The sequence below is a fragment of the Hyla sarda genome, chromosome 7 (assembly GCF_029499605.1).
Source record: "Hyla sarda isolate aHylSar1 chromosome 7, aHylSar1.hap1, whole genome shotgun sequence".
NCBI lineage: Eukaryota > Metazoa > Chordata > Amphibia > Anura > Hylidae > Hyla > Hyla sarda.
Window position 1 is genome coordinate 195,531,013 of NC_079195.1, and position 24,604 is coordinate 195,555,616.

A 24,604-nucleotide genomic window follows, 5' to 3' on the forward strand; every position below is an offset into this window, starting at 1 on the left:
AGTTGTGGTTTTGCAACAGCTGGAGGTCCCCCCCCCCTGTGAATGTACAGGGTACATTCACATGGGCAGGGGGCTTACAGTGAGTATCGGGCTGCAAGTTTGCGATGCAGCAAATTTTGCGCGGCAGCTAAAACTCGCTGTAACCCCCCGCCCGTGTGACTGTACCCTAAAAACACTACACTACACTACCACAAAATAAAATAAAAAGTAAAAAAACACTACATATACACATACTACTACACAGCCCCCCTCCCCTCCCCAATAAAAATTAAAGCGTCTGATACGCCACTGTTTCCAAAATGGAGCCTCCAGCTGTTGCAAAACAACAACTCCCAGTATTGCCGGACAGCCGTTGACTGCCCAGGCATGCTGGGAGTTTTGCAACAGCTGGAGGTACCCTGTTTGGGAATCACTGGCGTAGAATACCCCTATGTCCACCCCTATGCAAATCCCTAATTCAGGCCTCAAATGCGCATGGCGCTCTCACTTTGGAGCCCTGTCGTATTTCAAGGCAACAGTTTAGGGTCACATATGGGGTATCGCCGTACTCGGGAGAAATTGCCTAACAAATTTTGGGGGGCTTTTTCTCCTTTCACCCCTTATAAAAAGGTGAAGTTGGGGTCTACACCAGCATGTTAGTGTAAAAGAATTTTTTTTTTACACTAACATGCTGGTGTTGCCCTATACTTTTCATTTTGACAAGAGGTAAAAGGGAAAAACGCCCTCCAGAATTTGTAATGCAATTTTTCCCGACTACAGAGATACCCCATATGTGGGCGCAAAGTGCTCTGGGGGCGCACAACAAGGCCCAGAAGGGAGAGTGCGCCATGTACATTTGAGGTGATTTGCACAGGGCTGGCTGATTGTTACAGCGGTTTTGACAAACGCAAAAAAAACAAAACCCCACATGTGACCCCATTTCGGAAACTACACCCCTCACGGAATGTAATGAGGGGTGCAGTGAGAATTTACACCCCACTGGTGTCTGACAGCTCTTTGGAACAGTGGGCTGTGCAAATTAAATATTTTGTACAGCCCACTGTTCCAAAGATCTGACAGACACCAGTGGGGGGTAAATGCTCACTGTACCCCTTGTTACGTTCCTCAAGGGGTCTAGTTTCCAAAATGGTATGCCATGTGGGGGTTATTTTGCTGTCCTGGTACCATAGGGGCTTCCTAAATGCGACATGCCCCCGAGCAAAATTTGCTCTCAAAAAGCCAAATATGACTCCTTCTCTTCTGAGCATTGTAGTTCGCCCGTAGTGCGCTCCAGGTCAACTTATGGGGTACCTCCATACTCAGAAGAGATGGGGTTACAAATTTTGGGGGGTATTTTCTGCTATTAACCCTTGCAAAAATTTGAAATTTGGGGGGGAAACACACATTTTAGTGAAATTTTTTTTTTTTTTTTACGTATGCAAAAGTCGTGAAACCCCTGTGGGGTATTAATGCTCACTTTATTCCTTTTTACGTTCCTCAAGGGGTCTAATTTCCAAAATGGTATGCCATGTGGGTATTTTTTGCTGTCCTGGCACCATAGGGGCTTCCTAAATGCGACATGCCCCCGAGCAAAATTTGCTCTTAAAAAGCCAAATATGACTCCTTCTCTTCTGAGCATTGTAGTTCGCCCGTAGTGCACTTCAGGTCAACTTATGGGGTACCTCCATACTCAGAAGAGATGGGGTTACAAATTTTGGGGGGTATTTTCTGCTATTAACCCTTGAATAAATGTGAAATTTGGGGGGAAACACACATTTTAGTGACATTTTTTAAACATTTTTTTACATATGCAAAAGTCGTGAAACACCTGTGGCGTATTAAGGCTCACTTTATTCCTTGTTATGTTCCTCAAGGGGTCTAGTTTCCAAAATGGTATGCCATGTGGGTATTTTTTCCTGTTCTGGCACCATAGGGGCTTCCGAAATGCAACATGCCCCCCAAAAACCATTTCAGAAAAACGTACTCTCAAAAATCCCCTCGTCGCTCCTTCGCTTCTGAGCCCTCTACTGCGCCCGCCGAACAATTTACATAGACATATGAGGTATGTGCTTACTCAAGAGAAATTGGGCTACAAATATAAGTATACATTTTCTCCTTTTACCCCTTGTAAAAATTAAAAAATTGGGTCTACAAGAACATGCAAGTGTAAAAAATTAAGATTGTGAACTTTCTCCTTCACTTTGCTGCTATTCCTGTGAAACACCTAAAGGGTTAAAATGCTGACTGAATGTCATTTTGAATACTTTTTTGGGGGGGGCAGTTTTTATAATGGGGTCATTTATGGGGTATTTCTAAGATGAAGACCCTTGAAATCCACTTCAAACCTGAACTGGTCCCTGAAAAATAGTGATTTTGGAAATTTTGTGAAAAATTGGAAAATTGCTGCTGAACTTTGAAGCCCTCTGGTGTCTTCCAAAAGTAAAAACTCGAAAATTTTATGATGCAAACATAAAGTGGACATATTGTATATGTGAATAAAAAAAAAATATTTGGAATGTCAATTTTCCTTACAAGCAGAGAGCTTCAAAGTTCGAAAAATGCAAAATTTTCAATTTTTTCATCAAATTTTGGAATTTTTCGCCAAGAAATGATGCAAGTATCGACAAAATTTTTACCAATAACATAAATATAGATAAAGATAAAGAGCTTCAGCTATTAACATAAGGGAAAAAAATTCTGCTTTAAAAAATGTTTTTGTAAGCGGGTTTTCTGGTTTTTGCTTGCTTGCAATTTATTTATCAAGGACATGCGACTAGTTGATAAATAGGTATATTTAAAAAAAAAATTCATATAAAAGCCATACGTTTGAAAAGAATGATAAATCTCCTTCTATATCTTGTTTAATTTTCATAAATAGTTTCCAATAATCCATTACATTTGGTTCTCTATTACTTGTTACCTGCTAAGAAATAAAATACAATACAATATGGAGTTTCACAAGACTAGAAGCAGAATCCAGAACAAAGAAAATCATTTATGAGATTTCTCAGATTAAACATTAAGAAGCTAATGTTGTTTTAATATTTTATTTTGTGCTTTCTTTCCAAAAGTTTTCTGCCCTGACAAGTGTGTTTTATGTTTTGTGTGGTCGATAATATGGCTTCCAGCAGCATGGTGGTCCCCCCCCCCCCAGACACACATCAAAGGCCTATCTGCCCGCCAGCATACACCCCGCTCTATACTGACAAGAGGCCAGAAAGGCCATACAGCTGTCTAAAGATGGGGAACTCTTCACTTTTGGAGGAAATTTTGGCATATCCAATAATCTCTATTTATATTGCAAGACTCCAAGGGGTTGAACAATGGCGTGCAAGGAAGCTACCTAGAATTGTTGTCTAACTGTAATAAGTGTATAACCATACAAAAATGGTATAGACATGAAAAAGTAGGTTTACATGCACATACACACACATATATGTAACATTTATATTAATTCATAATAAGCAATCTGCCCATCATTAACATTTTTCAAAACCTGATGTCAAAATGGGGTTTGATACAAAAGTATTTAAAAAAATAATAATATTCAAGATAGACAAATTACAATATCTTCATTCATGGTGAGGAAAGAATAATTATACAAAAAGGTAAAGATGAATAAACATTAAAAAAAAAAGCCTGATATAATGCAATACATGAAGACTAGAGATGAGCAAACTTACAGTAAATTCAATTCGTCACAAACGGCAGTTGATGACTTTTCCTGCATAAATTAGTTCAGCTTTCCGGTGCTCCGGTGGGCTGGAAAAGGTGGATACAGTCCTAGGAGACTCTTTCCTAGGAATGTATCCACCTTTTCCAGCCCACCGGAGCACCTGAAGGCTGAACTAATTTACGCAGGAAAAGCCATCAACTGCCGAGCCGAGAAGTTCGTGACGAATCGAATTTACTGTAAGTTCGCTCATCTCTAATGAAGACCCAAATTGGGGTCAATCTAAATGGCAGCAATCTGTTTGCTATAATAGAGTTAAATCCAGGAAGGAAGATCACATCCTCCCAGTTTGATATGGGTAACACTAAGAGACCCTTTTCACTATGCAATTCCTGCGAGGAAAATTTCAGCCTAAAAATTCTGGTGAAGCAGCCTTCGATTATTTTCAATAGGATTCTGCTTCATTATGCACACTGCAGAATTTTTCGCTGTCAGCAGCCAAGACTTACAGCTAATTAGACTTGTGCACTAGAAAAATTTTCGTTTAATTTCGTTTCGTTTTTTCGTTTTGGAAAAAAATTTCGGTTCGGCAATATTTTCGGTTTAGATTTTTCGGATACATTCGGTATTCGGGTATTCGTGTTGTTTTTTTCGGATACATTCGGTATTCGGGTACATTCGGTAAATCTTTAGTCTTTTTTGGACTTTAGCGATCCTAATAAATAATGGAGCTACCTTTTTTATTAAAATTTCGCAGGGTATCATAAAAAAATCATAATAAAAAAGATACAGTGGTGATGAAAAAAATTGTATCTAACGAAATGTATCTTTTTTATTATGAAATGTTTATTCATTTTTAAACAGGGATCAATTTATGTGAGCGGGTAAAGCACTAAAAATGTAGCCGACAATAATGAAAATGTAGTGTGTGCCTGTTTTTCACTTTTTTTTAAAAACATTTTTTAGGTAGTACTACTACTCCCAGCATGGAACACACTCTTCCATGATGGGAGTAGTAGTTACATGTACTAATTGACAGATTGCAGGGGTCCCTTGCGATCCTCTTGTATAATGTATAGATGCGCCGGCTGCTCTTCTATGGTCCCCTGCACTCACGTATATATACACATATTCATATTTCCCGCAGAGCTGTGATTGGCCAGATGGTTCCAGCCAATCACAGCTCTCTGTGAGAAATAGGAATATGTGTATATATACGGCCGTGCAGGGGACCATAGGAGAGCGGCCGCCGCATTCATACATTATACTGGAGGATCGCAGCGGGTGTCAGGAGTGATACCTGCAGTGATCTTTCCTTTACTACAAGTACTACCACTCCCAACATGGAGTACACTCTGCTCCATGCTGGGAGCTGTAGTACCTGTATTAATAGACATATCGCAGCGGGTGTCAGAAGTTACACTCGCTGCGATATGTCTATTAATGCAGGTACTACAGCTCCCAGCATGGAGCAGAGTGTGCTCCATTTTGGGAGTATTAGTACCTGCAGTAAGGGACAGATCCCAGGGATGTCACTCCTCCTGACACCGCTGCGATCCTCCTGATGTGAATGTCGGGATCAGCTGTTCTCAGGGCTACAGAGCCGGGAGAACAGCTGACGCTGAGCCGTAGGTATATATCGTATATCTACTGCCCAGCAAGAACTTACAGTGAGCTTGCAATGTGTATACAGTATACACATTGCTGGCTCACTTAACCCCTTGCTGAGCTGTGCGCTATGCGCAAGCCCAGCAAGGGAAGAGTTAACTTACACTGCTGGACAGTGTAGGTTAACCCTTTGTGCGGTATACACTTTATACAGCTATCTATAGATAGCTGTATACAGTGTATACAGAAGACGAAGTCCAGCTTACTTCCCTCGAGTCCCGGGCCGGGTTTGTGTAGCCCCGCCCCCTAGTGATGACGTCATTAGGGGGCGGAGCTACAGAAGGGAACAAGGCTAGTTTATCTGAAGCTCTGTTCACATTGTACGTTTTGTATAATGTGAACAGACCCTTCTGGCAGTGTCTACCCAGACAGGGAGACTCCAGCTGTTGCTAAACTACAACTCCCAGCATGCCCAGACAGCCAAAGGCTGTCTGGGCATGCTGGGAGTTGTAGTTTTGCACCAATTGGTGGCTCCCTGTTTGGGTAGACATTGCATCATGGGTGCTCTCCCCAGCGGACAGCGCCAAAAATGTCATAACCAATTTTTTGTGTTTTTTTTTCTTCTCGTTTCAGATCCGTGTATGCAGAGGATTACTGCGGATTCGATGGATTACGGCGGATTATTTTTTTTCCCTTTAATAAAATGGTTAACGAGGGCTGTGGGGGAGTGTTTTTTTAAATAAAATAATTTTTCCAATGTGTTGTGTTTTTTTTTTTTTTTTATTGAATTTTCAGGGTTAGTAGCGGAAGCTGTCTTATTGACGGAATCCATTACTAGGCCAGGGCTTAGTGCTAGCCCCAAAAACAGCTAGCGCTAACCCCCAATTATTACCCCGGTACCCACCGCCACAGGGGTGCCGGGAAGAGCCGGTACCAACAGGCCCGGAGCGTCAAAAATGGCGCTCCTGGACCTAGGCGGTAACAGGCTGGCGTTATTTAGGCTGGGGAGGGCCAGTAACAATGGTCCTCACCCACCCTGGTAACGTCAGGCTGTTGCTGTTTGGTTGGTATTGTGCTGAGAATGAAAATACGGGGAACCCTATGCGTTTTTTTTTTTTTTATTTAAATAAAAAAATAATAAAAAAAAACGCATAGGGTTCCCCGTATTTTCATTCTCAGCCAGATACCAACCAAACAGCAACAGCCTGACGTTACCAGGGTGGGCGAGGACCATTGTTACTGGCCCTCCCCAGCCTAAATAACGCCAGCCTGTTACCGCCTAGGCCCAGGAGCGCCATTTTGACGCTCCGGACCTGTTGGTACCGGCTCTTCCCGGCACCCCTGTGGCGGTGGGTACCGGGGTAATAATTGGGGGTTAGCGCTAGCTGTTTTTGGGGCTAGCACTAAGCCCTGGCCTAGTAATGGATTCCGTCAATAAGACAGCGTCCACTACTAACCTTGAAAATTCAATAAAAAAAAAAAACACAACACATTGGAAAAATTATTTTATTTAAAAAAACACTCCCCCACAGCCCTCGTTAACCATTTTATTAAAGGAAAAAATAAATAATCCGCCGTAATCCATCGAATCCGCAGTAATCCTCTGCATACACGGATCTGAAACGAGAAGAAAAAAACACAAAAAATTGGTTATGACATTTTTGGCGCTGTCCGCTGGGGAGAGCACCCATGATGCAATGTCTACCCAAACAGGGAGCCACCAATTGGTGCAAAACTATAACTCCCAGCATGCCCAGACAGCCTTTGGCTGTCTGGGCATGCTGGGAGTTGTAGTTTAGCAACAGCTGGAGTCTCCCTGTCTGGGTAGACACTGCCAGAAGGGTCTGTTCACATTATACAAAACATACAATGTGAACAGAGCTTCAGATTAATTAGCCTTGTTCCCTTCTGTAGCTCCGCCCCCTAATGACGTCACCACTAGGGGGCGGAGCTACACGAACCCCGCCCGGGACTCGAGGGAAGTAAGCTGGACTTCGCCTTCTGTATACACTGTATACAGCTATCTATAGATAGCTGTATATAGTGTGTACCGCCCAAAGGGTTAACCTACACTGTCCAGCAGTGTAAGTTAACTCTTCCCTTGCTGGGCTTGCGCATAGCGCACAGCTCAGCAAGGGGTTAAGTGAGCCAGCAATGTGTATACTGTATACACATTGCAAGCTCACTGTAAGTTCTTGCTGGGCAGTAGATATACGATGTATACCTACGGCTCAGCGTCAGCTGTTCTCCCGGCTCTGTAGCCCTGAGAACAGCTGATCCCGACATTCACATAAGGAGGATCGCAGCGGGTGTCAGGAGGAGTGACATCCGCTGGGATCTGTCCCTTACTGCAGGTACTAATACTCCCAACATGGAGCACACTCTGCTCCATGCTGGGAGCTGTAGTACCTGCATTAATAGACATATGGCAGCGAGTGTAACTTCTGACACCCGCTGCGATCTGTCTATTAATACAGGTACTACAGTTCCCAGCATGGAGCAGAGTGTACTCCATGTTGGGAGTATTAGTACTTGTAGTAAAGGAAAGATCACTGCGGGTATCACTCCTGACAGCCGCTGCGATCCTCCAGTATAATGTATGAATGTGGCGGCCGCTCTCCTATGGTCCCCTGCACGGCCGTATATATACACATATTCCTATTTCTCACAGAGAGCTGTGATTGGCTGGAACCATCTGGCCAATCACAGCTCTGCGGGAAATATGAATATGTGTATATATACGTGAGTGCAGGGGACCATAGAAGAGCAGCCGGCGCATCTATACATTATACAAGATGATCGCAATGGACCCCTGCAGTCTGTCAATTAGTACATGTAACTACTACTCCCATCATGGAAGAGTGTGTTCCATGCTGGGAGTAGTAGTACTACCTAAAAAATGTTTTAAAAAAAAGTGAAAAACACGCACACACTACATTTTCATTATTGTCGGCTACATTTTTAGTGCTTTACCCGCTCACATAAATTGATCCCTGTTTAAAAATGAATAAACATTTCATAATAAAAAAGATACATTTCATTAGATACAATTTTTTCCATCACCACTGTATCTTTTTTATTATGATTTTTTTATGATACCCTACGAAATTTTTATAAAAAAGGTATCTCCATAATTTTTTAGGATCGCTAAAGTCCAAAAAAAGAATAAAAAGATTTACCGAATGTACCCGAATACCGAATGTATCCGAAAAATCAAACTATCTATATCCTTTTTACTATATTTGTTATCAGAATGAATTCTTCACGTTCGTTTACAGATAACGAATGCATTCGTTATTTACAGCATTATGGTTGGGAAATAACGAATGCATTCGTTACTTTGCTATTCGTATTATCGTGGCTATTCGGGAATGTTCAAAATATGTTTTCGTGCATTCGGTTCGGTCCGAATGCACGAAAACGGTAAAATTCGTTAATTTAGACATTCGTGCCGAACCGAATTGCACATGTCTACAGCTAATGCCGGGCATCGGCAAACCAGTCAATGCCCATCATTACCCCTTCAGATTTCACAACAAAGTTGATTATGGTATCTAAAATGGTTAAAAATCTTTCAATTGCAAAAACTGTTTAATGCTGCGCAATAGCGCAGCATTAAACAGTTTTTGCAATCGAAAGATTGCATGTAATAATGCCATATGGAGACTAAAAAAGTGAAAAAAGGGTTACTGAATGTGAGTAAACCCCTTCCCTAAATAAAAGTTTAAATAATTCCCCTTTCCCATTTTTTTTTATAAATGACTGTAAATAAAAATAAACAGAATTATATTTTTTATGTGTTACCGCCGCGTGCGATTATGTCTGAAATCTTAAAATATACTATTACTGAAAATTAACTATAAATGCCGTAAACCTAAAAAAAATACCAAAGAGAGAACTAATAGGGTGGTAACTAAGTGATATTAATAATAATCAGGAAAAACTAAAAATGCTAAATTATGCATGACAAGATACTATATTAAAAAGCTTGTTTCCTTCTTACAGGGATGGTCAATTTCAGTGAAGTAACCGGTTATCCTTTAGTCCAGCACTGGACCGTACGATCTGTCATGTACCATGTTCGGCTGAACCAAGCAACAGTCTCTCAAGGTAAATCCTTCATCATGACCTTTATCTCCCATCATAGTATTGAACCCTGTGTATTTGGTAAATGTATACAGTCATGGCTGCAAATGTTGGCACTCCTAAAATTTTTCAACAAAATGAAGCATTTCTCACAAAAAAGGATTGCAGTAACACATGTTTTGCTATACACATGTTTATTCCCTTTGTGTGTATTGGAACTAAAACAAAAAAGGGAGGAAAAAAAGCAAATTGGACATAATGTCACACCAAACTCCAAAAATGGGCTGGACAAAATTATTGGCACCCTTTCAAAATTTTGGAAAAATAAGATTGTTTCACACATGTGATGCTCCTTTAAACTCACCTGGGACAAGTAACAGGTGTGGGCAATATAAAAATCACACCTGAAAGCAGTTAAAAAGCAGAGAAGTTCACTTAGTCTTTGCATTGTGTGTCTGTGTGTGCCACACTAAGCATGGACAACAGAAAGAGGAGAAGAGAACTTTCTGAGGACTTGAGAAACAAAATTGTGGAAATTATCAACAATCTCAGGGGTGTGGAAATAAAAAAAAAAACTACTTGTCCAAGGGACTAAAGCGGAACACAATCTACTTGTCCCTCAAGAAAATCCACTTGTCCTGGTAGATAAAATAATTTCAACCAAAATAGTCTGATCCCCCCACTAGACCACCAGGGATGGATATAAGATCCTTCAGACACTGCTGACAGCGGTGATCTAATGGTTTAATAGGTGATCGCAGTATGCCAGACTATTAGCGGCGGGAGAGCTGTAGATCCTTTTACGCCCGAGGCAAGCCCAGAAAAGTCTAGATGTAACTTTTTGATCACCTTATAAAAAATTTCTCATATGAAGTGACCAAAAATTAGCAATTCTGGACTATTATTTACAATTACACCGTTCACCGTGCGGTTTAATTAACATCATATTTTAATAGTCTGGACATTTCCACATGCAGCGATACCATTTATGTTTATTTTTGTACATTATTTTTATTGAAAGAAAATTGGAAACTTTTATTAGGAAAGAGGCTTATTCACATGTATACGCACTTTTTAAAATATTTTAATCACTATTTTTCAGTCTCAATAGGGACTTATGTGTTACTGGGGGGGGGGGGGGGGTTCTGCTTCTCCAGTTTATGTGGTGCATTTTGTGTCAGAAAATGCTGGAAGTTGCATTTAGTTACTAGATAACTACAACACCCAGCATGCCCTGATACAGCCTATGGTTGTGTGGGTGTTGCAGCATGTTGCACTGTATAGTAGGACAGTTAAGGTTATTGTGTAACATGCTGGGAGTTGTAGTTTTGGTTTGTGTCAGCTGCAGAGCCATAGGATGTGTCAGGGAATACTGTGAATTACAGTTAGTAACTAAAACTCCCAGCATGCCCTGATGCAGCCTATAGCTCTGCAGCTGACCCGAACCAAAACTACAACTCCCAGCATGTTGCACTTTATAGTTCTCAGTTTAGGTTATGGTCCAACATGCTGGGAGTTGTAGTTTTGGTTCGGGCGTGTTTGTGTGCATCCGTGGGGCTCTTGGTTGGCGGGTGAGTATGAAGGGGGCGGGATTCTGGGGGTGTAATTTAGTGCGGGTGCCACTAAAAATAAATAAAATGATATGGTACAACTGCCCTAATGCCCGACGTGACAGTCCGCTCCTATACAATACATTCATGCATACACATATCATACATTCACCAGCCACTGCCCCCATATCCCCATACACACACCCCCGCCACTGCCCCCCCCCACATCATACATTACATATACACATACACTCACACCATACATATACACCTGCCGCTGCCCCCCTCCACATCATACATCACATACATACACATCACACTTAGACATTATACACACATCATACACACATACACTCACACCATAAATATCCACCAGTGTTTCCCAACCAGGGTGCCTCCAGCTGTTGCAAAACTACAACTCCCAGCATGCCCAGGGCTGGAGGCACCCTGGTTGGGAAACACTGATATACACCATACATATGCACACATCATACATACACCTGCCGCTGCCCCCCCATCATACATCACATACACACAGCACACATACACTCACACCATACATATACAACCACCCTTCCTGCCGCCTGTATTCTCTGCCTCCTCACCTGAGCCGCCATGAGTGGACATCAGAGCTGTAGTCCCGGCCGGTGTGAGGTGAGATTTCCGTCCTCTCTCCCCTCCCCCCTGCTCTGTGTTTTCCCCGTGCAAACAAGCAACCACCCCGTGGTGGATTAGGTCCTGTCTAGACAGATCAGGGGGAGGGGGAGGGCTAGAGCTGTGTGCGGGGGATGGAGCTGTGCACGGAGCTGTCAACATCCTCTCTCTCCCCCTGCTGTGTCTTCTGAGCTGCGTCCTCCATTCTCCTGGAGGGGAGATAAGGAGGCTCTGCAGTCAGCTGGAGGCCCCTCCATACACTCTGAGCTGGTGTGAGGTACAGACTGCGCCTCACACCGACATTAAAGAAAAATAAGGGGGAAGGAAGTCTGTCTGTCCCTGCTAGCCCGATACAGGGCTAAATCTATAAACAATTCACCTGCCCGAAGCCCAAAACTACTTGTCCCGGGCGTCGGGCTATAGGATTTCCACATCCCTGAATCTCAAGGTCACAAGTCCATCTCCAGAGATCTAGATTTGCCTTTATCCACAGTGCACAACATTATCAAGAAGTTTGCAACCCATGGCACTGTAGCTAATCTCCCTGGGCGTGGACGGAAGAGAAAAATTGATGAAAGGTGTCAATCAATAGTCCGGATGGTGGATAAGCAGCCCCAAACAAGTTCCAAAGATATTCAAGCTGTCCTGCAGGCTCAGGGAGCATCAGTGTCAGCGCGATCTAGTTGTCAACATTTAAATGAAATGAAACGCTATGGCAGGAGACCAAGGAGGACCCTACTGCTGACATAGAGACATAAAAAAGCAAGACTACATTTTGCCAAAATGAAGTTGAGTAGGACAAAATCCTTCTGGGAAAACATCTTGTGGATAAATAAGACCAAGATAGAGCTTTTTGGTAAAGCACATCCTTCTACTGTTTACCGAAAATGGAATGAGGCCTACAAAGAAAAGAACACAGTACCTACAGTGAAATGTGGTGGAGGTTCAATAATGTGGTCATTTTGCTGCCTCTGGCACTGGGTGCCTTGAATGTGTGCAAGGCATCATGAAATCTGAGGATTACCAATGGATTTTGGATCACTGTACAGCCCTGTGTCAGAAAGCTGGGTTTGCTTCCGAGATCTTGGGTCCTCCAGCAGGACAATAACCCCAAACATAAAGGACCAAAAAGCACCCAGAAATGGATGGCAACAAAGCACTGGAGAGTTCTGAAGTGACCAGCAATGAGTCCAGATCAAAGTCCCATTGAACACCTGTGGAGAGATCTTAAAATTGCTGTTGGAAAAAGGCACCTTTCAATAAGAGAGACCTGGAGCAGTCTGCAAAGGAAGAGTGGTCCAACATTCCGGCTGAGAGGTGTAAGAAGCTTATTGATGGTTAAAGGAAATTACTGATTTCAGTTATTTTTATCAAAGGGTGTGCAACCAAATATTAATTTAAAGGGTTACTCCGCTGCTCAGCGTTTGGAACAAACTGTTCCGAACGCTAGAGCCAGCACCGGGAGCTCGTGACGACATAGCCCAGCCCCCTCATGACGTCACACCAGACCCCCTCTATGCAAATCTATGGGAGCGGGGCTATGTCGTCATGAGCTCCTGGCGCTGGCTCCAGCATCTGGAACAGTTTGTTCCAAACGCTGAGAAGCAGAGTACCCCTTTAAGGGTGCCAATAATTTTGTCCATCCCATTTTTGGAGTTTGGTGTGCAGGGCCAGATTAAGGCTGCCTAGAAGACGGAGCACTTCATTATGATGGGGCCCCCCCAACAGTTCCCCAACATTAGGTGCAGTATAGTTCCCCCACATTAGGTGCAGTATAGTTCCCTCACATTAGGTGCAGTATAGTTCCCCCACATTAGGCGCAGTATAGTTTCCCCACATTAAGTAAAGTATAGTGCCCCCACATTAGGTGCAGTATAGTTCCCCCACATTAGGTGCAATACAGTTCCCCCACATTAGGTGCAGTACAGTTCCCCCACATTAGGTGCAGTACAGTTCCCCCACATTAGGTGCAGTACAGTTCCCCCACATTAGGTGCAGTACAGTTCCCCCACATTAGGTGCAGTACATTTCCCCCACATTAGGTGCAGTACAGTTTCCCCACATTAGGTGCAGTATAGTTCCCCAACATTAGATGCAGTATAGTCCCCTCACATTAGGTGCAGTATAGTTCGCAACATTAGGTGCAATACAGTTCCCCAACATTAGGTGCAGTATAGTTCCCCCACATTAGGTGCAGTATAGTTCCCCCACATTAGGTGCAGTATAGTTCCTTCACATTAAGTGCAGTATAGTTCCTCCACATTAAGTGCAGTATAGTTCCTACACATTAGGTGCAGTATGGTTCCCAACATTAGGTGCAGTATAGTTCCCCCACATTAGGTGCAGTATAGTTCCCCCACATTAGGTGCAGTATAGTTCCTTCACATTAAGTGCAGTATAGTTCCTCCACATTAAGTGCAGTATAGTTCCACCACATTAGGTGCAGTATGGTTCCCAACATTAGGTGCAGTACAGTTCCCCAACATTAGGTGCAGTATAGTTCCTCCACATTAGGTGCAGTATAGTTCCCCCACATTAGGTGCAGTATAGTTCCCCCACATTAGGTGCAGTATAGTTCCCCCACATTAGGTGCAGTATAGTTCCTTCACATTAAGTGCAGTATAGTTCCTCCACATTAAGTGCAGTATAGTTCCTATTAGGTGCAGTATAGTCCCCCACATTAGGTGCAGTATAGTTCCCAACATTAGGTGCAGTATAGTCCTCCACATTAGGTGCAGTATAGTTCTCCCCACATTAGGTGCAGTATAGTTCCCCCACATTAGGTGCAGTATAGTTCCCCACATTAGGTGCAGTATAGTTCCCCCCACATTAGGTGCAGTATAGTTCCTCCACATTAGGTGCAGTATAGTCCTTCACATTAGGTGCAGTATAGTTCCTTCACATTAGGTGCAGTATAGTTCCCCACATTAGGTGCAGTATAGTTCCTCCACATTAGGTGCAGTATGGTTCCCCTACATTATGTGCAGTATAGTTCCCCCACATTAGGTGCAGTATAGTTTCCCACATTAGGTGTAGTACAGTTCCCCCACAGACATACAGCCTTCAGACATCTACAGTGTATGGCTGTAGGCTGTATGCCTGTTTACTGCCCCACTTCAGTGTTCCGCCCACCGCTTTACCACTCTGGGGACCCCGAGGACCGGGGTCACGATCTACTGCTATGGCCTACGGGTCATAGCAGTAGGTCCCGGGACCGTAGGAGCGGAGGTCGGAACACTGAAGATGATGTGCCGCTGGTCACTTACCATGCGCGCGCGTCCTCCTCGATGCTCTGCTCCGCTCTGCTTTTCATCTATGTGTGCACACATGGGACATCAGTTACGTCCCTGCGTGCGCCACCTCCAGGCGGCCATTTACCGTGGAGCAGCCACCACCCACCCTGGCACATTTTGGGCCTTCATACATGTATTTGGATAATATCCCACATAGTGTGCTCAGTGCTTACTTTTTCTATAACAGGAGTTAAAGTGGCACACATTCACCCAGACCAGCAAGTGTCTTGCTACTAATTGTACGGGAGCAGGGATGCTTGTCTTTGATAGGATTCCCTGCTCCTGTTCATTGCAATACATTTGAAACAAATCCCAACATATTCGGATTTGAGCTAATATGAATTTTTGGGCAAAATTGTAAGCAAAATTAGTATGGTATAAATTTATTTATCTTAGGTAAGAATAACGTACTTAGTGGGTTAGATAGTTGGACCAGAATATTGGCTGGTAAGGTTAAAATATGCATGCGGTACATACCACACCAATAATTCCTCTTTTCCCTGTTCTACTTTGGGTGAGGGAATCATTTAGTTTTTTTTTTGCCTCAGGCAGCAAAAAGCTTAGACTCCCCTTTAATGGCTGGCACAAGCATAGAAGCCACCAAATTTATATTGATGAACTGGTAGAATGACCCTGCCCCGGAGGCTTCCTTAAGACAATAGTACTGATTGCTTTAATAGCCACCAGTGGGACATTAGCATGGGATCTTTACAATAAGGTGAGCTGCTTACTCTGCACTCTGCTGAGACATTGTCAATAAGTCCATAAGAACAGAGTGATGGCACAGACTTTAATGATACCTCCGCCGTGACCGCAGCTGACCCGCTGGAGCTGGGGCCTTCGGTGTGGAGCAAGTTCATTGCACCTTGACCAATTTGAATATTTTTTTTTTTTTTTAGAAGATATAAAAATAATGCATTCTTTATAGAGTAATCCAAAAAAACCACAATCAGTGAGTGTAAATGTCAAAGCCGCTAATTGGTTTTGCCCGGCCCGTGGATGTCATGTAACCTGGCCCGCCAAGGCTTCTTGATGAGGACGTGAGTTATTTGATGCAATAATCCCACTCATTAAAATTGACCTTGTGTTCCTGGATGCAGAAAAGAAAAAAATATCACTCGGAAAAGGGCCGATGGATTGTAACATATTTACACCAGACAAAAACATGTTATCTTTATTTTTCTACAGATTCAAGTTTTGTACTAGCATTAATGAGATGTTTGCACCAAAATAAAGAGAAACAAACATCAGCTATGGAAAAGGCTTCTGCGCTGCCTTTTCTGAGACTGAGGAATTTAACAAAAAATGTTCCCTTTAATTCCTTAATTAAATTTTTGCATTTTTATTTTAGCCTCCTCTCCTTTTAGCACATAGCTACACAGTGCAGTTTCGGGCCTATTTCTTTGCGAAATAACAAAAACCTATTTGTAAAATAATGTGCTCAATGTAAATCTATGGTTAAGTGGTTGTCTGTGCACACAATGGGGGAGATTTATCAATACCTGTGTAGAGGAAAAGTAGACCAGTTGCCCATAGCAACCAATCAGATCGCTTCTTACATTTCTCAGAGGCTTTTTCAAAAATGAAATGCACTAAATGAGCAAATAAATAAATACAAATACTAAAGTGCTTTTTTTAAGTATTTGAAAATAGGCTTAAGAGTAAATACCCTGCAAAGGCCACAAAGAGGGTCAAAACATAGTTACATGTTGTGTTCTTCAATAAAGAAACAATTATTCTTCACCTGAAAGAACATATCCTATGTTATCCATTAGAGATGAGCGAATTTACAGTAAATTCGATTTGTCACAAACTTCTCGGCTCGGCAGTTGATGACTTATCCTGCATAAATTAGTTCCGCTTTCAGGTGCTCCGGTGGTCTGGAAAAGGTGGATACAGTCCTAGGAAAGAGTCTCCTAGGACTGTATCCACCTTTTCCAGCCCACGGGAGCACCTGAAAGCTGAGCTCATTTATGCAGGATAATCCATCAACTGTCGAGCCGAGAAGTTCGTGACGAATCGAATTTACTGTAAATTCTATTATCCATGGTCAATATATAGCCATAAGGCACTGGTGATTTTTTGACATTACAGTCAAACTATTTATTTAACTATACTACTGCAGGTGTTTTTTTATGCTGATGGACTTTGCTGTTTTTGCTATTTTTTTTATATTTTTGTTGGCATATCCCCAATAACCTATAGTCTATGGCAGTGTTGTTGCCAGACCTTCTTCCACCTGTGACAAAGACTCAATTTGTTGTCCTAGCCCTAAATACGTTGAGCAGGGGGCAGTGGCTTGTTGGCACTCAATAGTGTTGAGCGACATAGGCCATATTCAAATTTGCGATATTTCGTGAATATATGGACGAATATTCGTCATATATTTGCTAAATTCGCATATTCGTGTTTTATATGCGAAAATTAGCATGTACAAAAATTAGCATAGGCGAAAATGTACATATGCGAAAATTAGCATATGCAAATTTTTGCATATGCAAAAATTTGCACGCCAGTCTCACACAGTAGTATTAGAGCCTTCTTACACCACACAAGCTGGAAGCAGAGAGGGGTGATCACTGTGATGTGTACTGTAAAAAATAAATAAAAAAAAACGAATATTCGCAATTACAAATATATAGTGCTATATTCGCTATATGTGATATTCGCGAATAAAATTTGCATTGCAAATATTCGCGAGCAACACTACCACTCAATGGCACAAAGCCCCTGCCAGTCCAACACAAGCTATGCCCCAGCTATGCCCCTTGTCTACAAGAACCAGAACTTGTTTGCCCAACATCCAATGTTGTTTTTGATTGGTTAATTGATTTTTGGTCAAATGTTTGCTTGCTTTTGTCTATAGCTTATGACTTTGTAGTTGGAGGCTATTCATTGCTATAATGCTGATCAAAAATAATCCAGTTTAACATTTGAGGATCTGGATGTAAAGTTGAGTAGTATTTAACTCCATACAGAATTATGTACATATATGGTGGCCGAATGCTAGGGTATTATGAAGCAAGCTCAGGTGCTGATACTGCTTCATAAATTGCAAGTACCAGTTACTATCAGCAGCTGGGACTCACCACTATTGACAAATATTAGCAATATCACGCTAATGTCCATCACTAACTGTGCATTCACGCGACCGCCTGTCCCCGTTTCCCCCCCCCCCCCCATTTTGGTTCCATTGTTGCAGCTTGTAAATGGATTACAAACGGTTGTAAAATAATCCAAGTGATTTTTTTTACAATCCGTTCACATCCGTTTGCACCCGTCTGCGCTCAATTCAGTTTTTTTGACGGGAGAAAAGACGGTGCATGCAGTATTTTTTCTACTGTCAAAAAAAACAGAAAGAAAAATGGATACAGTAAATTTAACATTGAAGTCTATGAGTCTTTAATGTTATCCGTTTGCATCTGTTTTTTTCAATCTGTTTTTTGATCCGTTTTTACTTCTGAGCATGCTTTTTTCCGTTTATTAACTGAACAACAACGGATCCAAATGCATACAAATGGATAGCATCTGTTTACATCCGTAATTGTCCATTTTTGTCTGTCTTTATTTTTGACGGGAGATGAACGGGACGGGTTTAGACGGCCATGGGAACGTAGCCTAACTCTTTAGATTCTGCATTCAATGGTGATTGCGGGATCTAAAAGTTAAGATGAAAGTTGCTAGTGGGTTCAGGTCCGATCAGCTAGGATTTGGTGGCCAGAGGATTTCTCCTAAACTCTGTGTCACCAATCCCAGCTCAGACAGACTATACAATTAGAATGTCAATACCACTGATAAGTGCTATGTCATCACATAGCATTGAATAGTACAAGCAATGGAAAGATTTCTCATAATAGTCTTATGTGGACTTAAAGGTGTAAATAAAATGATAAAATATATGTAAACATACAAATGAGCCCCTCCTCATTACCCCCCTTTCTCATTTTTCAAATAATAAAATGGAAACAAAAATGAACATATTTCACCACATCTAAAAATGTGCAAACTATTAAATTATAACGTAAAGGAAACAGCACAATGACAATAAAAGTAAAAAATAATAAGTGCCAGAATTGCTAATTTTTAGATACTTTATATATGAGAAAAAATGAATAAAAAACTATCTAAAAGTCCCATCTAAACAAAGATGGTACTGATAAAATCTAAAGATCATGGCACAAAAAATGAGCCCTAACACAACCCCCTGTATGGAAAAATAAAAATGATATAAGGGTCAGAATAGGGAAACTATTATCCCCTATGCAAAGAATAGGGGATAAGATTTTTAATTGGGGGGGGGGGGGGGGGAGGTCCCGCTGCTGGGGATGCCTTCGATCTCGGCTATGGCATTCAAGACATCCGGTGCACGGAGCGGACATTGCTCCGTGATGGACGTCTGGCCATGTGGGGAGGAGACTTTTGACATCACAGTCACGCCCTGCTCGTAACGTCACAGTAATGCCCCCTCAATGCATGTCTATGGGAGGGAGTGTGACGGCCGTCATGCTCCCCCTCAATGACTTGCATTGAGGGGCGTGGCCGCAACATCATGAACAGGGTTTGACCGTGATGTCACGTCCCTCCGGTGTTGCACCAGATGCTCTGAATGATTGCCAGGTGCAGCAGGGAGATTGCGGGGGTCCCCAGTGGCGGGCCCCTGGCGAGCAGACATCTTATCCCCTATCCTATAGATAGGGGATAAGATGTCTAGGGGTGGAGTACCCAGGTAAAGCATACTTATTTTCTTTCAAATTGTTAACTAAACAACAATAAATCGGGTATCATTGTAATCATATTGACCAACAGAATAAATATACCATGTCAGGTTTACTATAAAATGCATCTAAACACGTATGACAATGTATGATCATGGGGTAATGTTGATCTTTGCTCAAAAAAAGCAACAAAAAATCTAAAATTGTCTGTAACCAATAGTGTTGCTCACGAATATTCGCAATTCGAATTCGAATTCGCGAATATTACAAATTTCACTATAAAAATTTGCTATTATGAATATTCGTCTTTTTTTCAAACTGTTTTAAAAACTGAACACATTGTAGGGATCTCCTTCGACTGATAAATGCATTGCTTGTATCATTAAAGACCCAGGGATGAGACTGTGAGGCGAAAGGTTTATGCTTGCGAATATTCGCATTGCGCCCTACTTATGTAAATTCCGCCCTACTTATGCCTGTGAGCCAATGAGAGCTCTGCAAGCACAGTTGTCAGAGCTTAGCAACGTCACTAGCAACGTCCCTCGCATGATGTTATAGGGCGCATGCACAGACGATCGAAATTTCGCTATTAATTTCACATTCGCAATAGCGAAATTTCGCAATTCAAAAAAACGTATTTCACAAATATGGGATGAAAATTCGTCCTCATATTCTCGAAATATCACAAATTCGAAAATGGCATATGCCGCTCATCACTAGTAACCAATTTAGGGAAACAGGGCTCAGCAATGTGTCCCCATTTACCCTTTGAAGCTGTATATAGTTGCCCTGTTGCGGCATGTGAATTACTCATTTGTGGGAAAATATAGACATTCTTTGAAAAAAGATCAAAATTTCATCTTGGAGCATTTATCTGCTGTGGGTTTTATCTGCCATTTATTGTGAGCATCTGATCTTCAGACACACAGATTACATATCACATTTATATCTCCTGTTTATTGGATTCTGCTCCAGAAATAACTTACGTATCAGATCAGACAGTAAAATTTTAGTTTATGTCAAACCGTTCCGTGTTTGCTTTTTTTCAAAGTGTCAAAATGTTGTTGGAAAAGGTCAGTTGTATCATCTTTACATACTGCAAATGTGCACAGCAAGTGATACAAATTCTACCCAAACAACCTTATCAGCACATTTAAGGACTGTCAGGAAAGAGATAACATGGGGAATGTATGGTACATTTTCTGTTGAACCTGTGAAAAATGTGATGGTCCCCCAGTTTTTCCAAATAATTTAAAATGAAATAAAAATGGGGAATTTTCAGGGACCAAATTGATTTGAAATCCTGGGTTCCAAGACGTGTAGTGGGTCCCACATGGCAAAATCTTGTAAGCAAAGCAGGTGGGTATATAGCAATACAATACAAAATGCACAGGGAAACTCTACTCTAATGTCATATCACAGAAAAAAGAAATTATTCTTATATATGTTAGTCACTAGGTCATGCAGATTCTTTACAAGTCTTTTCCGTGTGTCTAGCTTCTGTATTTGGATCACAAACCCCTCTGTTCTGCTGCTCACTCAATCTGACATCCACTACTCAGGAAGGGACACGTTCAAGGCAAGCACTAAGCCCGCCCTCGCTCACCGGATCACCATACATTCACTTTCTCCCTGAGTTTGCTGTGCTGTGCTCGGACTCTTCATTTAATCACTGAACACTGCTTTGTAACCCTCTCCTCTCTGTTTTCTTGCTGCAGTCTGATAGACAGGACAGGAGTGAGCACAGATGAGTGCTGGTCCCACTCTGACTACTTGGACTTTGTCCCAACCTGTGTTTCAGCCTGGACAAAGATGCAACCTGGTCAGAGTTATGTTCTGGACAGTATGGGGACCCCAGTGGTATTTTTTTAAGTATATAAGAAAGGTTAAGTTACTTTTTAAAGTATATTAGAAAGGTTAAGTATATTAGAAAGACTCAAAGCGCTTGCTCTTGGAATTAACCCAATCGGCTGCTACATAATAGTTATTATTCCCCACTTTCCAGCCCTGCCGGAAATCAAGACTGTGACCCTGAGGTTTGAACAAGTTCTGTAGGCAGGGAACTTGGCTATCTCTCCGGCTTTTAGTCTTGGGGTTATTTTCTTTGTTCTTTTAACTGCATTTTTCTCATTTCAACTCATGTGATTCTTTTATCGGGTGACTAAGGGATTTTTATTGAAGAATCGTTGAAAAGAAAAAACGCTAGAAAAAAATGCCAATGCCAAACCCACATTGCATTTTATAGGGGGATGTTTATTTATTTTTTCTTCAGATCAAAGTCTATGGGATGAACAAACTTAAAGATTTCCTACCATCTGAGCAAAAAATACCAACCGAGAGTAAAAAAAAACATGTGGGCTTGGTGTTTCCTATTTTCCCATTGACTCCCAGAAAACATCTGGCTGCATAGTTGTATGCCCCAAAAAAGGCAGGCAGCTATTTAAAAAAAAAAAATTTTTTTGGGGCATTAAGAAAAAAAAAAAAAAAAAAAAAGAGTGGAAACACAGCCAAAGGGAATGTTGAGTTGATAAATAGATGTCCTCTATTCAAGATTCTTATCCTGAGTGGAGAATGGTAAGGGTATGTTCTGGCTACAAAATTCAGTCGGAAATATTTTCTGATTAAATTTCTGTTTCCCAATTTTATTTACCATAGAATTTTGTTGCGGAAATAACCGCCAAGATACAAGGTCCCATTTACTTATGGGCTCTTACTCCTGGAATCAGAATCTTTCTAGAGGAACCTCCACTGTGTGAAAGGAAAACCCACTGCAGTCAAGGGGAGTGTAAGGCAAGGTGAAATCAGTGCAGACTTCCTCACAGGCATTCCTCATGGATTCCACCCAGCAATTCCATAGTGTGAACAAGCCATTACAAAATACATATCTGAATTCTCAGTCTGGAAGACCTACACGGTTCTGCACTACACAGACACCTGTTGAGTTGAATGGACATTGTGTAATTCCCTAATTCCACCTCTGGGGATGTTGCAGGGAAACTAAACACTTACAGCCAAGTTTTTCTACAGGTTACAGCTGCTTGTTGGGGGGGGGGGGGGGGGGGTTGTGTCTATCTTACCTGTAGCAGTGTTACCCAACCATTATACCTCTAGTTGTTGAAAAACGATGACTCCCAGCATGTTGGTAGTTGTTGCTTTGCAACAACACGTTGGTTGGAAAACAATGACATGTAGTAGAATAGCATTGTGTTATTGACTATGCTGTATCTCTACAACAAGGTCATATGCCAAAACCTCCAAAACACTTTTGGTGATCACAGACAAAGCATTTCTGGTGGAAATGTTCTGGTACACAGAGACATTTTTACCTAATACATACTTTCATCTACTTTTTGAAATGTTTTGCTTTACTCCTTTGTACTTTATCCTCTTCCCTCCAGCTTTCACTCATGCTCTTCATGCTCTCGATGGAGCTGTGTCCCGTCTAGAATTCATGCCGCTGTTAGAACAGTTTGGGAACCATTACATCCAGGAGGCAGTATATGGATTTGAGGAAACCTGCTCTATTTGGTATCCTAACCGGCAAATTCAGAGACAACTATGGCTTGAATTCGAAGACATAAGTAAAGGTAAGAAATATCCAATTCATCCCAAATGTCACTGTCTAGTAAACACTCTATGACAGTGGTCTCCAAACTGTGGACCTCTAACTACAGTGGTCCCTCAAGTTACAATATGAATTGTTTCCCAACTGACCACTGTAGGTTGAAACCATTGTATGTTGAGACCATAACTCTATGGAAACCTGGTAATTGGTTCTGAAGTGAGGATGAAAGAAAAATAAGTAGATAACTAATATAGAAAAAGCAAGTCCTTACATATAAAAGTAAGAGAGATCTGCTGGGAGCTGTAATCACTGTCTATGTAGAGGACAGGAACTTCTTCAGGGTCCTGTACAGTACACACAGTCTCCCAAAAAAGTAACATGGAGCGGCCCTTACCTGGTGTCCACAGGAACAGCTAACCCTGGCACAGGTAAAGAAAAGTACAGAACATGTAATACCTCCCTTAACTGTAGAGGGCGCTATCAGACAGCCAGTCAGTGCATTCTCTTCAGTTATACAGGGTTTTTACCAGTGAAATGCCCATTCTGATTGGTCGGTTCTTCCAGCCATTGACACATTTCGCAGATCTGGACTGTCATGGTTTGATGATTATGGATACAGGTTACAATGGACCAGAAAAGACCATCGTATGTTGAAAATATTATAACCTGAGGTCATTACAACTTTGTAGGTTTGCAACAGCTGGAGATCCACAGTTTGGAGACCAATGTTCTATGCCTTTCTTCATATACTGTCTTTTCTCTCTGCCATTCCCTATGTGGGTTACTCATTGACCAACTAACACATTCCCGAATACAGATATAAACATACAAAGCCGTCTACAACCTGTTTGCTCCTCATATCTCTGCCCTAATCTCCTAATACCTATTTACATTTAATTTCCAGTTTCAAGTTGAAGAACTTCTCTGTTCTAGTCTTGCCTCCTTCGGCAAATACCCAACACTGTAAACACCTACCACCCGGCATATCAGACTTTCTCCCACATGTTCTTCCACAAGGATATCTGCACACTGAATTGTGGAAATTTCACTGAAATTTTGCATTTGATACTAGGATTTTAGGTGTGGATATTATGGGAATTTTCCTCTAAATTTGTTGTGGATTTGGTCTCCAATTCTTCAGTGAAAAGATTTTGCATATTATCCACGTCAAGAAATTACATTCCATTTTTTATACGGTTTTGAAATCCACATTGAGAAAAAACTGCACCAGAACACTATGGGGGGCGTTATTTCGCATTATTTCTTCGCAAGCACTTGCTTTGCAAAAAAAAAAAAAAACATGTTGGCCATAGTTGACAAGAGGGATTGGCTTGCAGATAAACTTGACAACTGTGTGAAAAAAAATATATCTATATTGTGAACAGGCCCTTAAAGCAAACCTGTGAAATCACAGAAAATAAATGCTTATTTGTGTTACTCACTAGGTCATGCAGATGCTTTATATGTTTTTTGTATGTGTC

At 41.6% G+C, this 24,604-nt stretch overlaps 1 protein-coding gene across 3 annotated transcripts in view; it reads left to right on the plus strand.

The window, feature by feature from the left end:
* ASTN1 (astrotactin 1) overlaps positions 1-24,604 on the plus strand; it is a 583,832-nt gene that overhangs the window by 488,566 nt on the left and 70,662 nt on the right. For all 3 annotated transcript variants that reach the window (XM_056532005.1, XM_056532006.1, XM_056532008.1), the window contains 2 exons: positions 9,266-9,370; positions 22,957-23,145. In XM_056532005.1, coding sequence (XP_056387980.1) covers positions 9,266-9,370; positions 22,957-23,145 — 294 coding nt within the window. The remainder of the gene's footprint in view (positions 1-9,265; positions 9,371-22,956; positions 23,146-24,604) is intronic.